This window comes from Myotis brandtii, unplaced genomic scaffold, assembly GCF_000412655.1.
Source record: "Myotis brandtii unplaced genomic scaffold, ASM41265v1 scaffold400, whole genome shotgun sequence".
Classification (NCBI taxonomy): Eukaryota; Metazoa; Chordata; class Mammalia; order Chiroptera; family Vespertilionidae; genus Myotis; species Myotis brandtii.
In genome coordinates, this window is record NW_005365373.1 from 321,180 (window position 1) to 336,778 (window position 15,599).

At 44.1% G+C, this 15,599-nt stretch overlaps 2 protein-coding genes across 3 annotated transcripts in view; both read right to left on the bottom strand.

Moving 5' to 3' along the window:
• The window catches only part of LOC102254796 (zinc finger protein 501), a 181,689-nt gene that overhangs the window by 80,600 nt on the left and 85,490 nt on the right, over positions 1-15,599 (bottom strand). The gene's annotated exons all lie outside the window — the stretch shown is intronic.
• Positions 3,287-15,599, bottom strand: part of LOC102257113 (zinc finger protein 551-like) — an 85,811-nt gene continuing 73,498 nt past the window's right edge. The window contains exons 1-2 of one of the 2 annotated variants that reach the window (XR_001363483.1): positions 8,158-8,193; positions 3,287-4,654 (exon numbers count right to left, since the gene is read on the bottom strand). Coding sequence is in view for 1 of the 2 variants with exons in the window: in XM_014545340.1 (XP_014400826.1) it covers positions 5,460-6,868; positions 8,158-8,281 (1,533 nt within the window). In the remaining variant the exon portion in view is untranslated. Of the gene's footprint in view, positions 4,655-5,385; positions 6,869-8,157; positions 8,282-15,599 lie in introns of those variants that run through there. The other variant, XM_014545340.1, reaches the window with a different exon arrangement.

Genomic DNA, 15,599 nt, shown 5'->3' on the forward strand with positions numbered 1-15,599 from the left:
CCCCAACCCCCTGATTGGCCCTGCTCTGTGCGTGACAGGGGGTGGCGCCACAACCTCCCCATCGACCCTGCCTTGAGTGTGACAGGGGGCGGTGCCCCAACCCCCCAATCGGCCCTACCCTGAGCGTGACTGAGGGTGGCATCGCAACCTCCCGATCCGCCCTGCTCTGTGCATGACAGGGGGCAGCGCCCCAACTCCCCAATCGGCCTTGCTCTGAGCCCGACCAGGGGCTGCACCTAGGGATTGGGCATGCCCTCTGCCACCAGGGAGCAGGCCTAAGCCAGCAGGTCGTTATCTCGGGAGGGGTCCCAGACTGCGAGAGGGCACAGGCCGGGCTGCCCCCCCCCCCCGAGCGTACAAATTTTTGTGCACCGGGCCTCTAATTTTAAATAAAATAATCCAATAATGTACCTGATAATATGTAGATACAAAAAAACCATCATGAAGACATAGTGGTGGAAGGCTAGAATAGGATATTTCAAATAAGCTGTTTCAAAGGCAGGTTGTATTATTGCATCAGTTATTTTATATACCAAGAATGAAGCATGGATAAGGGCCAAAGGAACTTGGTTTCAGCGATGCAGGGACGTATGAAAACATCAAAAGCATATGTTTTTTTCTTTTTTTAAAAATATATTTTATTGATTTTTTACAGAGAGGAAGGGAGAGAGTTAGAAACATCGATGAGAAACATCGATCAGCTGCCTCCTGCACATCTCCTACTGGGGATGTGCCCGCAACCAAGGCACATGCCCCTGATCCGGAATCGAACCTGGGACCCATCAGTCGGCAGGCCGACGCTCTATCTACTGAGCCAAATCGGTCAGGGCTTATGAAAGTTCTTGAGCATATTTGGTACTGCTGTATCAGCATGTTGGCAATAAAATATAATGATGTGCTACTGAAATATCTTATCATGTCCATGTTCAGTGACATCATTTTGGCAGTTTGAACTTCAAAACAATGAGAGTATTTACATCAGGGATATTAACAAAGATTACAAATGTAGACTTCACTTAATGCAGTGGTTCTCAACCTTCTGGCCTTTAAATACAGTTCCTCATGTTGTGATTCAACCATAAAATTATTTTCGTTGCTACTTCATAACAGTAATGTTGCTACTGTTACGAATCATAATGTAAACATCTGATATGCAGGATGGTCTTAGGCAACCCCTGTGAAAGGGTCATTCGACTGCCAAAGGGGTCGCAACCCACAGGTTGAGAACTGCTGACTTAATGCATTATTGAATGCTTAGACTTATTAAGTTTGGTGGAGAATGTTACCAATGCAAATTACATCTATAAGTGTATGGTACAAGTGCATTTAAATTCTACATAGGTTAAAAATTGAGAAAAAAAATTTCCGTTCCAATATTTAAACCTCTGGTTCCATATAGCAAAGAAGTAATTGTAGTCACTGAGAAATGAGTGAACTTCAAACATGTCTTAAATTGTGCACTGTCCTCCTATTGGTTAAATTAATACATTCATTTTACTTTTTAAAATTCTTTATTGTTGAAAGCATTGCATATGTCGTGTTTTTCCCCCCCATTGGCCTCTTCAGTCCAGGCCTTCACCCCCCTCTTGTCTGTGTTCAATGATTATGCTTATATGCATACAAGTTCTTAAGCTAGTCTCTTTCTCCCCCGCCCACCCTCTCCTACCTTCACTCTGAGATATGAAGGTCTCTTTGATGACTCTATGTTTCCTGATCTACTTCTGTTCATGAATTTATGTTGTTTATTACATTCCACAAATGAGTAAGATCATGTGATACTTATCATTCTCTGACTGCCTTATTTTGCTCAACATAATCCTCTCCAGGTATAAATTCATTTTAAAACAAATGTGATAAATACAGTGTAAATAAATGTATGAAAAAATGCTCACCATCAAAAATTCTTAAGTACATAGAATTAAAAAGGAAGTGAGTTAATACTATACTCATTTATCATGTTAGTATTTAAAAAGATCGCCTAAACCGGTTTGGCTCAGTGGATAGAGCGTCGGCCTGCGGACAGAAAGGTCCCAGGTTCGATTCCGGTCAAGGGCATGTAGGAGATGTGCAGGAGGCAGCTGATTGATGTTTCTCTCTCATCGATGTTTCTAACTCTCTGTCTCTCTCCCTTCCTCTCTGTAAAAAATCAATAAAATATATTTTTAAAAAAATAAAAAAATAAAAAATAAATAAAAAGATTAACCATTGCATGTGCTGGTAGGGTTGCAGAAAAACTGGAATATTCATTACTGTGGGTGGGGTGGGAGGGCAAAGGGAATAACCATTTTAGATCACAGTTCCACATATCTTAAAATGTAAAACATTCACCCACACAATAACATTTTCATCAGTAAAACATATATCTCTATAGAGAAGTGAACGCAAATATTCCCAGCAGATTTATTTATAATACCCCAACCCTGTAAATGACCAGAAAGATCAATAGATAAAGTGGTAATTCACAGATCACAATACTACTCAGCAGTAAAAAACTATTCACATAAGCGTTTATGTGGAATCTGAAAATAACTGTGCAGCATGAAGGAAACCAATATTTGTTAGAGTACAGACATTATAGTGCCTATAAAATTAAAAAATTGTGAACTAATGTGTTGTAATGGAAGGAAAATCAATGCCTGCAAGAGGACTGGGGAAGGCAGAGGGAAAGATTATAAAAGGGCAGGAGGTAAATATAGGGTGTGCCAAAAGAAAGTTTCGACTTGTTGGTATGGAAATCAGTACAATATTTAACAAATAAAAATAATTTACTCTGCCCTGGCCAGTGTTGCTCAATCGGTTGGGCATCATCCCCTACACTTAAAGATCACCAGATCTGGTAGGGAAACATGTCCTCCTTAAACCACAGTAGGAGGCATGCTGATTAATGTATGTCTCTCATATAGATGTTTCTCTCTCAATTACCCTCCCTTCCATTTCCCTAAAAGAATAAAAGTAATGTATAAGATATTTTTTAAAAAGAATAAACTGTGTTTTGGGTGCTCACAACTGTAAACCTATTTTTGCTCCACCATATATACTGAAACACATGTTTGTTTCATATATGACACTTTCATAACTTTAAATGTACATCAAAGCTCACCAAATAGTACACATTAGAAAAGTGCAGTTTGTTGTATGTCAGTTCTTCTTTTTAAAAAAATATTGTTATTGATCTGAGAGGAAGGGAGAGGGAGAGACAGAAAAATCAGTTATGAGAGAAAATCATTGATTGGCTGCCTCCTGCACACCCCACACTGGGGACAGAATCTGCAACCTGGATATGTGCCTGAATGAGAATCGAACCTTGATCTCTTGGTTCATAGGTCAACCACTAAGCCACACTGGCCCGGCAGCATGTCAGTTCTTATATCCTGGGAGGAACAGCCTTGCCTCAGTGGCAGGTAATGTTAGTAAGCAATTCACACTATTGCCATCAGAATAAACAGAAATGTTGACCGGTTACAAAACACATCCAGGGATTGATTACAGGATTATCCTTCCTCTACCTTTGAGGTATTGCCTGTTCAGCATCATCCTTGAAGTGAACACCCTAGAGGGGTCAGCAGAATCAACAAAACCGTAAGATTATTTTTTCTGCCAATGATTTCAGCCACAGGAAACAGTTATGGAGGTCCTGAGAATGTCTGTACACAAACATCATGCAAGACCCTGGAACATTTGTGGAACACATTCAGAAGAGGCATTTTTCAAATTTACTGAAGTCTCTCCCACTCACTATGGAAACAGTGCTTCTGTCCTAATTGAGGTTGTACCTAATCCTCAGATTCTAACAAATGACACCAGCCTATGAAATTTAGTACATCACAGCATATGGGTTATTAGCTGAGACTTTTGTCATACACACTGTGAACAGAGAGTATAATTCATATTGTTCATTGAAGCACAACAAAGACCTCCTCCTCAGGGTGACCTTTGACCTCACCAATAATAGAGGTACCAGGCTGCAAATTAGAACCATGAAGTCCTACAGTCTTGCTTTCAAGACTTTGGGCAGAAATGCAAAATAAGCAAATATTGGACAAAGAGTGATTTTCTACCATCATGTTGTCCCTTCAGAAGCACTGAAAGTTTGGGATCCCCACAATATCTGTTCACCTCTACATGCTGACAGATCACAACTGTGCTTTCAATTCATCCCAGGCAGAGAATAGAACCAACAAATTAAAGGTACAAATTGCAAAAAAAAAACCTTTACAAAAAGCTCATAAACCATTGCCATACACAGCAAGTGGTTTGCATGTTGGTGAATAACTACCTGAAAAAATTCATCACAGCACAATGTGAGAAGCACAATGTACCTGAAAGGCATAGCACATCTTAGGATTGTGGTCTGGCCAAAACAATGGTCCATTCCTTAGTCAGAGAAATAGGAGTGAAGATCCTAAAAGCTCGGAGTACTCATCATTTCCTCAAACAGAAGAACACAGATTTCATTTTTCTGAGCATGCAAGACTTCCCACAATCATTACACACATATAGCTTTTCTCCAGTCTAAACTCTCTGATGTTGAATGAGGATTGAGAACTGCATAAATGACTTACCCCCAGAGGCACACAGTTCAGGTGAACCAGGTGGTAGAGGTGAATTCACTGCAGCCACATATACTCACTGTGACATCAATCGGGTAGTAGGCCTGTGCATGACAGCAAGTGCAATGTAACACTTTAAAGGCTCACTTATACCTGAAACTTATGAGGAATCTAGCACTGTGTATGTTCTGATAAAAAGGGTTTAAAATCAGCAAAATGGGTCTGTAGGAGTCTCCTTCAGTGTTGTAATTCTGAGTGGAAAAAAAAATTCCCTGCATATTTAAAGCTTTTCTGTAATGTGAAGTATTAAGTGTTTAACTAGCTATGTTTCCGACTAAAACATTTCTCAGTCACTACACTCATAAGGTTTTACACCACTGTGAACTCTCTCATGTCGACTGAGGTTACTGCTTTTACTGAAGGACTTCCCACAATCAGAACACTCATAGGACTTTCCTCCTGGGTCAGTGGTCAGCAAACTCATTAGTCAACAGAGCCAAATATCAACAGTACAATGATTGAAATTTCTTTTGAGAGCCAAATTTTTTAAACTTAAACTATATAGGTAGGTACATTGTTATTAATTTAATTAGGGTACTCCTAAGGCTTAGGAAGAGCCACATTCAAGGGGCCAAAGAGCCTCATGTGGCTCGAGAGCCTCAGTTTGCTGACCACGGTCCTGGGTGAACTCTCTGATGTTGAACTAGGTTAGATATTTGCATAAATGATTTCCCATAATCACTACACTAATATGGCTTTTCTCCACTGTGAACTCAGTGATGTTGAATGAGGGTATACTTGTGCATAAATGACTTCCCACAGTCACTACACTCATATGGCTTTTCTCCAGTGTGAACTCTCTTGTGGATAAGGAGGTGATTATTGCAGGTAAAAGATTTACCACATTCACTACACATAAGGTTTTGCACCAGTGTGAACTCTCCAGTGTTGAGTGAAGTTACTGCGTTGCCTAAAGGACTTCCCACAATCACTACACACATATGGCTTTTCTCCAGTATGGACTCTGTTGTGTTCATTGAGGGTAGACCTTTTGCGGAAGGACTTCCCACAATCACTACAATTATAAGGCTTTTCTCCACTGTGAACTCTGTGGTGTTGAATGAGGGTATAACTGTGTGTAAATGACTTCCCACAGTCACTACACTCATATGGCTTTTCTCCACTATGAACTCTCTGGTGTTGAATGAGGGTATAACTGTGTGAAAATGACTTCCCACAGTCACTACACTCATATGGCTTTTCTCCACTGTGAACTCTCTGGTGTTGAGTGAGGGTAGAACTGTGTGAAAATGACTTCCCACAGTCACTACACTCATACGGCTTTTCTCCACTGTGAACTCTGTGGTGTTGAGTGAGGGCAGACCTGTGTGTAAATGACTTCCCACAGTAACTACACTCATATGGCTTTTCTCCACTGTGAACTCTCTTGTGGATAAGGAGGTGATTATTGCGGGTAAAAGATTTACCACATTCACTACACTCATAAGGTTTTTCTCCAGTGTGAACTTTCTGGTGTTGAGTGATGGTACTGCTTTGCCTGAAGGACTTCCTGCAATCATGACACTCATACAGCTTTTCTCCAGTGTGGACTTTGTGTTGTTGAATGAGATTGGACCTCAGGATGATGGACATCCCACCATCACTACACTTGTATGGCTTTTCTACAGTGTAAACTCTTCTATGATGAATGGGGTTAAAGATTTCTTTAAAAGCTTTCCCACATCTGTTACACTCATAATTCACTTTTCTAGAGCAGACACCCTGATGTTGAATAACTTTCTGGTTGTGGCTGGCAGCTTTTTCACATGCACCCCACTCGTCATGACTTCTTCCACTGAGAAATTCCTGTGGAATCTCACTGCCACTGTGTGGCTCCGCAGTGTTAAAAGTATCCTGGTGCTGGAGAATGTCTGAGATGGCTGGAAAGTCTTTCCCAACCTCCCTAGTGGTTGAAGGCACCCATATTAAGTAAAAGCTGCACTGGGACACAAGTGAGGCCCTGTCCATATCTTCTTTCCAGGGCTTCTGTCCACTGGCATCTCTCTGTTGCTGGTGAGGGTTTGCACTGAAACAGTTGTCGCTCAAACATGTGTCAGTGCAGAAGGCTTTCTTATTAAAGTATGCTGCTTGTAACTCAGTCAGGTGAAAAATATCTTTTAAAACTGAGAAACACCATTTACAAAGATGGGTCTTCTGGGTTGCTGGAGCTGTCTTAAAAGCCCCGACCTGTGACTCTCCTTGTACATATACACTCTGCTCAGAATTGGCCTCCTCATCATCTCTTTTATGCCAACAACCTGAAAATAGTAAAATGGTGAGGAAATGAATACTGTGGTGACAGATGGAAGTCTTTTTAGAAAACTGTATTGCACATAACATGTCGGTTCCATGCAGTTGTCTGACAATAAAAGATCTGTAGGAAGGATTTATAAGATGCTGCCATGAAGGTCTGGCCTACTGAAGATCACAAAACAAGAAAGACCTCAAATGAAATATGACACACAGGGCAAGCACCACATGGAAGAGAAGCAGGATCATCAGCTCATTCTTCTGCTAAAAGTGTTCAGCATGGCTTGTCTGCTGGTGACAGGGGAAAGCTGTGCTGAAATATGGTTACATTTTATTCCAAGTATAATTCAATAAACAAATAGCTAGTGCTTGAGGTCTACTTGAGCAAGTATGTGCATCTCATAGCAGATGTGCATGCCAATGTTGGAGAATGCTGCAGATGGAGCAATGCAGATGAAGAGTGAGGCAAAAAGGCCACACAATTGAAGGTATACAAAACCCAGGAAGTCACAGGTAAAATGACAAGTCAGCACAGTATCAAGTATGGGAAAGAAAAGGTAGAAATGTGCTATTTCCCAGGATACTTGCACCTAAACACTGTTGGAAATGAGCAAGGGCTTGGTATCATCTAAACACCACCCTTATATCATATCTAGCCCACAGTTGCAACTCAACAGGGCCAGGCCTCTTCTGACACCATCCTTCATGTTCACCCTGTGAAAAAACCAGGGTTCTCCCTGTACATTTTTCTCTACAAATATGTACAACCTAAAAATTCCAAGTATTAATGAAAGACTACAGAGATGGGCATCCAGCACTGGCCTAGAGCAATTTAGCTTACAATAGTATTTATAGAAGGTAATAGTACAAACAACAATTTAAGTGAGAAGTTTTAAGAACAGCTCAAGGTTCATGTAAGTAAAGACCATAACTTGGCACAGTCACCAAGGACCTTTGGCTAGAAAAAGGAGGTAGAAATGGAAGCCATGGATCTGGACATAGTCCCCCTTCCAGGGAAAGGAACTGCAGGTGGGACCCATGAAGTTGTCTCTAAGACTCCTGACTCCCAGACACATCCTGACCTTTCAGAGGCAACTAGTGTTAGGGATGTTTGTGGAGTCTATCACTCAGGGCTCATGACCAGATCTCACCCATGGAAGCCACAGCACATTTGACATGACAGTGGAGGAAATTAGCAGAGCCCATGGTCTGCTATCGGAGAGAAAAAAGCTACACCTGAGGAATAAAGGAAGAGAGGACATCATCTCAGGACACGGGGAGAATGTGAAGAACTTACCTACAGATGATATAAGTGCAAAAACTTCCAGCATCACATCGCAGTACAGAAGTCTCTGAGGCTCATCAAGGAGCCCCCACTCCTCCTGAGAGAAGGCAATGGCCACGTCCTCAAAGTTCACATCCTGTCATAATGGGGACAGTTCAGCCCATGATCAGATTCACTCTAACATTCCAAGTCTGTCATACTCCCCACCCTCCATACCCATCAGCTCTCTGCACTCCATACAGCATAGAATATACCAGGCCTTCATCCCATGAAAGCCACTGTCATCTAATATTCCTACTGATATTTTGTCTTCCCACAACAATAAAGGCAGTTGAGCAGATAGAAGATACCTGAGCTTTGGACCTCCCATATATGCCACACTGCCTCTTATTAATAGAGTAGGTGTCAAAAATATAGGATAGAAAGAGATGTTGGCCATAAAGAGAATGTTAGTGATTTGATCCTGGTCTTGTCAGGCAATACTCTTGTAGTCCCTCAGATTGTTCCTCAAAGACACCAAATACATGGCATCACACTTCACCCTCTTGACTCTAATCCCACGGTGCTGAGGCCATCACTTTGTACCACTTGCTGTACATAGTTCTTTGAACAACACTTCTCTCACACAGCTTCATTCCCAGAGGCACAACTTCAAAGGTAATACAAATTTGCCCTAGTGAGAACAGTTTGTTTCCTAATTACCTTATTTTACAATATTATAGATTACCACCTCTATAATGCATTTCCCTCTTACCCTTCTCCCTTACCCATACCAGTGGAGAGTTCCAAGCCTGGGTAACACTGATGTATTCCTAACAATTAGTGTGTCAGCCCCCAACAACAAAAGGCAGGTGGGTTGATAAATGTCATCTAAGCTCTGTACCTGGCTGGTAGCACCAAAACACCCCTCTTTTCAGGCAATAACCCTAAAATTCCCCTTATTTTATCATTGAGACACCTCCAGATATAGACTTGCCCTTCATCCACTCTTATGTCAATGTCAGGGTGCTCTGGCCATGAATTCACACTCTCTCTCCAAGTGCACATCACTCTTTCTACCACACCTCTAACACCTGCACTCCTACAGTTCTGGCCCCCGTAGTCATCACATCCTTGTCCTGTTACATATTACTCAGCATGTATGGTCTAGAGCAGGGGTCCTCAAACTTTTTAAACAGGGGGCCAGTTCACTGTCCCTCAGACCGTTGGAGGGTCGGACTATAGTTTAAAAAAAAAAAACTGAACAAATTCCTATGCACACTGCACATATCTTATTTTGAAGTAAAAAAACAAAATGGGAACAAATACAATATTTGTATTTGCATGTGGCCCACAGGCCGTAGTTTGAGGACCCCTGGTCTAGAGCAGAGGTTCTCAACCTGTGGGTCACGACCCCTTTGGCGGTTGAACAACCCTATCACAGGGGCTGCCTAAGACCATCCTGCATATCAGATATTTACATTATGATTCATAACAGTAGCAACATTACAGTTATGAAGTAGCAACGAAAATAATTTTATGGTTGGGTCACAACATGAGGAACTGTATTTAAAGGGCCAGAAGGTTGAGAACCACTGCTCTAGAGAATGCTTGCCAAATTCTATCAGGATGAAGTACTGTCCAGACTCTGATAGTCCACACTCATAGAGGCAGCCTTGAGTTCTTCTATGAGGGCTTCTCTCCATGGCTGTTTTTTCCTTCAATCTAACCTATGAAGAACCACAATCAGATCTCAGATACCCAGAGCCCACCTCCCCTGATGCTGCATTTGATGTCCATTCCAAGTCACAGCCAACGTCTCTCCACTTAACCGTTACTCAAGTCCCAGCCTCGCTGGCCCTCTCTAGCATGCTTAGTGAGTCTCACAGATGACCACTCAAGCCTCTAAGTCAGTGGTTCTCAACCTTCCTAATGCTGCAACCCTTTAAGACAGTTCCTCATGTTGTGGTGACCCCCCAACCATAGAATTATTTTTGTTGCTACTTAATAACTGTAATTTTGCTACTGTTATGAATCGTAATGTAAATATCTGATATGCAGGATGTATTTTCATTGTTACAAATTGAACATAATTAAAGCATAGTGATTAATCACAAAACAATATGTAATTATATGTGTTTTCCGATGGTCTTAGGTGACCCCTGTGAAAGGGTCATTCGACCCCCAAAGGGGTCTCGACCCACAGGTTGAGAACCGCTACTCTAAGCTAACCCATAAGCCTGACTGTTACCCTCACAGCCAGGCCACACTGAGGTTCACACCAATATCCTGTTGAGTGTTTAGAGAAGTAAATATGTACCAATCCAATCTCATCTTGTTTGAATTACTCTTTGGCCTCCAATTAATCTCAGGTCCTCTCATCTTTTAAAGGCCTTGGCCATTGCAAAATGATGATCCCTCCCCAACACTCTACATGACAACTTTTGTCCCTATGCTGTGTTGTGACACCCAACTCCCACTAACAGTGGCCCCAGCAGAAAAGCCAGTCCTCAGGCTCACACTGTCCCTTCTGAGCTACTACCACCATTACCATCCCGACAAGGATTCCTTATATTAAAGTGATCTACAGTCCTGGCTGATGTGTCTCAGTTGGTTGAGCATTGACCCATTAACTGGTGAGGTCACATGTCTGGGTTGTGGGCTGGATCCACAGTAGGGGTTGTGCAGGCATCAACCAATCCTTGTTTCTTGCTCATCACTGTTTCTTTGTCTCTCTTCCTCCCCCTTCCTTTCTACATCTAATACACACACACACACACACACACACACACACATATACATATATATATATATATACACACATAAAATGTAGAAAAGAATAAAGAGGAGAGTAAAATTAATCTGAATTCTTTTGACCCAGATAGCTCATTTGTACCCTCAGGATTTTAATTAATAGAATATATATTTAAAAAATACACCTGCCGGTTCCTGAATCAGCTCACTCTTCATTCCAAGCCTTTGCACATTCTGGAACCTAGAGGACCTCGCCCTCATTACACTGGTTGCCAAAAACAAGGTCCACTGCATGAAGCCCTAGTCCTGGCCTTAGGAATCTAAGCTTTGTGTCCATTCAAAGTACTCAAGTCACAACAGTGGTAGACAGTCCCAGCACACCACTCTCTCAGTGGCCACAGGTGTGTGAGGCCCTAAAATAAGCTCCAGAATACTGTACACCTAATCGATTCAGCATTGGCAGGAATTTGTGGAAAGAAAATGGTCTGTTTAGAGCCTGGCGATCACTGCCAGGTATGGGCTCAGGCTGCTGAGTACCCTTGCCCAGCACAGAGGCCAACTGACCTCGAAATGCCTGTATTATCTCAGGGCTCAGTCCTCAGTATACACTCTTGCAGGTTACCTTGTCATTCACAGAACTTCTCCTTCCTGTCCACACCTGCTGTCCTCTGTCTTCTAGTCTGTTCTTCCTCTGAGTAATGTTAGGAAAAGGTAGAACCCTACCTCAGAAAATGTCCCTCTTTTTTACAACCATTTACTGTTGGGTCTGATCAAATAATTGAATCGATATCCCCTCCCATGGGAATTGACCTTTAGCTACTTCACAATGGACATTCCACTTGCTTAGACCACATTTCACTTGCTAAGACCATTCTCTCTACCCTCTGAAGTTTCCCAGAATCCAGACCTGCACAGAGAATTCTCCATCCAGAAAAAGCCTGCCTAGAGTCCTTTAAAAACTTCTGTCTTTGGGGGGTGGTGCCATTTTGGGGCTCAGCTCATCTGGGTATCCAGATGACCTAATAAATTCGTAATTCTTCACCCTTTTTGGCCTCGTGCTTTCCTCCTTCAGTGACCCGAACATTTGGTGCCGAAACCTGAGAGGGTTCCATGGGGATGAGGAGACATCGCCCCAGCTTTGGTCACTCCGAGTTTGCTACACGGAGAGTAGTAAATGGCAGCTCATCCTGGGCTTACCTCCGAATCCTACTTGGGTGACTTCATTGCTGGCCTTGATTAGGCCTCCCTCCCTTATTGACCCTCCTGAACCAGCCAAGGAAGACAATGGATCAGGAATCTCTACTTCTCCTTTGCTGACCCTCCATCCCACACCAGCCAATCTTCTCTAGGTGAGTGACGTTCCACAATTTCCCTCATTTCCAGTCTTCTGCCCACTCTCTCTCATTGCGTTCTCGAATGTTTCTCGCCTCAAAAGTCCTAGCACTAGGCCAGAAGAATCCTCAGCCATTTGGCTTTGGGTCCTTCTGGATTGGGGTCCAGAGGGTCACCTCTCACTTCCCATGGTATTTGTTTAGCTGCGGGGATGCCTGCCCTAAACAGTCACCTTTGGGCTTCTGGTCTGTCACTCACCCTTCCTCTCTCGTGGGCCACGTCACACTCCCTCTGCACACTCACGGGGGAGATCATGCCCAACTGTATCATTTTCTTTTGTAACACTGTTTGGCCACAATATAAACTAGATGAGAAGTCTCAATGGCCTAAAAATGGTACTTTTAATTTTAATGCATTAATCACCGGTTCTCAACCTGTGGGTCGTGAACAATGAAAATACATCCTGCATATCAGATATTTACATTATGACTCATAACAGTAGCAAAATTACAGTTATGAAGTAGCAATGAAAATAATTTTATGGTTGGGGGTCACCACAACATGAAGAACTGTATTAAAGGGTCGCAGCATTAGGAAGGTTGAGAACCACTGATAGATAATTGCTGTCACTGCAATGGAAAATGATCAGAGATTCCCTATGTCCAGGCCTACTCTACCCATCAGACTGTTCTCCTTCACACAAAACATCATTCCCCTAATACTTCTAATACTTCTAATTCTGAATCTACTTTCAACCCAGCAGACCAACAACCTCCATCCCCTTACACATCCCTTCTCTCAAGTGCAGTAGATTGCCAAAACCCAGACCCTCCTAACCAGCAACCACCTTCTTCTCCAGCCCCTGAGAATCCAAATCCCAAAACTCGAGCTCCAATACAACCTTTTCCCACCTAACACTTGCTCTCAGGCTACCCTATGACTGCCTTCCTCAACAGCTCCTTCTATTCCATCACCCATTCTACCCCTGAGGGAGGGAGCAGGAACTGAGGGTATTATCTGGGTACACATTCCATTTTCCATGTCTGACCTCGCACAAATTGAGAGGCATCTCAGGTCTTTTCCACTGACCCGACCACCTTTACTAAGGAATTTAAGTACCTGACCCAGTCCTATGACCTAACCTGGCATGAGATCTAAGTCATCCCGTCATCCTCTCTAACCCCAGAGAAGGAGCACGTCTGACTAGCAGCTCAGGAGCATGCTGTGCCCTCCATAGATAGCACTCGATGGCCACCTAGGTGGTGCTAATGTGGTCCCCCAAACTGGCCCAAGATGAGACTAGCAGTCAGTTCTCCAGGGCGCTGGCTCTATAGCCTGTCTCATTGTCGGACTCAAAAAGGCTGCCCATAAGGTGGTCAATTATGACAAACTTAATGAAATCACTCAAGGCCCTGACAAAAACCCAGCTCTCCTCCTCCCGCTTCACAGAAGCCTTACACAAATTTATTACCTTAGAACCCACCTTGCCAGAGGGAGCCCTTCTTCTGAACACCCATTTTATATTCCAATCATCTCCCAACATACACCATAAACTTCAAAAAGTAGACACAGGTCCACAAACCTCTCAAAAAGACCTTCTTAACCTGGCCTTTAAGGTCTTTAATAATAGAGATGAGGCGACCAATATCCAAAAACAAAGGTGAGATCAGGCCAAGGCTGAGGCCCACATGAAGGCCTTTTAGCTCCTAGCCACCACTCTCACAAACCCCAAATGAAGTGCCAGTCCTCCAACCAAGGGTGAGTTAGGGGCTAAACATCTCTGGGCCCATGCCTCCCAAACCTCCTCCTACTCAGGACCACTAACTTAAGCCTGTGAATCTATGAAGACCAAAGAGGTCAAAATGACCACCAAGAGGAAGGTGGAAATCCTGCCCTAACTGGATGCACAGACACCAAATGCCCTTTTGTTCTGCCCACGTGGACGCATTTCCTTCTGGGTAATGTAGTTTTCTCCACAGCCCAGGGGGAATACCTGCATCCCAGCCAATGACTTGGGGAATAAGGTTTTGTGGCACAGCAAGTGACGCCTGGGGAGGGACAAGATCAGACTAGAGGCCTGGCTAACTGGAACAGACTGACACTTCTCCAAGGTGAAGAGGGTGGGGAGGAATACAAGAGATCCACGAAATATATACACAGGGGTGAAATGGGAGACATCTGTAATACTATCTATATAGTCTATCTATAAAAACTCTAATATCCAAATAGACCGAAAGGCGGGACAATCAAACAACCTGTCATTATGACGTATGCTGACCACCAGGTACGCGCATAGAACACAGTAGGTGTCGGCAGCAGGCAGCAGAGTGTGGAACATGGCGGGCGTTGATGTGGCAGGATGGTGGAGCAGGTGAATGGGGGCACCAGACCAAGGCGGGGCGTCGGTTGCTGTCATCAGGACGAGTCTCTGGTGGTTACTGAAAATTCTTTGCTCCCACCTGGTGCTTGCACCTGCTGCCAGCACCAGCCCCACATGCACCTGCTGCCGGCACTGGAGCTGCTGCTTGCACCTGCTGCCAGCACCCAACGTGGGCCCAATCCTCAGCGCTGTCAACATGTGAGCAGTGGCTGCCCGCCCGATTGCCCCTCAGGGCTTCTCCACCTCCCCCTGCTCCTGAGGGGTGATCGGGGCCAGCAGTTGCCTGTCGCACCCGCTGCCAGCGCTGGAGCCCGCCGCTCACAGCCACTGCTGGCTCCAGCCATGCTCGCACCTGCAGCCAGCACTGACTGCCTGTGCCCGACGCCATTCCGAATCACTCAGCACCTTCAATGGGTGCAAGTGGCAGCTGCCGGCCCCAAATGCCCCTGATGGCGCTGGCCCCAATCGCTCTGTGCTGTCAAAGAATGCGAGCAGGGAGGAGAAAACCAAGATGGCAGCATAGGTAAACACTGGAGATTGCTGCCTCGCACAACCACTTCAAAAATACAACTAAAAGACATAACGGACATCATCCAGAACCACAGGAAGGCTGGCTGAGTGGAATTTCTACAACTAGAAGGAAAAAGCATACCGAGACTCAGAGGAGGTGCGGTGCGAAAGTAAAATACTAAGGTACAGAGGTGCACGCGGAGTGGGCTGGCAGCAGCGGGCGCGGTTTGTCTTTTTCAATTGGGAGGGAGTGCTCTCGGAGGCACTCTCGGCGGTTGCCAGGACATCTGAAGGCAGGACTGAGAGCAGCCATACTGCTCGCTCGCTTGGCCCACCCGGTTGATCCCCTGGGACCCAACCCCCCCCCAAGCCATGCAGGGAGGCTTTTGCGTATGAAAGGCCTGGCCCTTTGTAATCTGAAAATTACTTAACAAACTGCAGCTGCCCCAAGGCCCCAGGGCAACTTGCATTGCTTTACAGCTGGCTTCTGCTGGGTAGC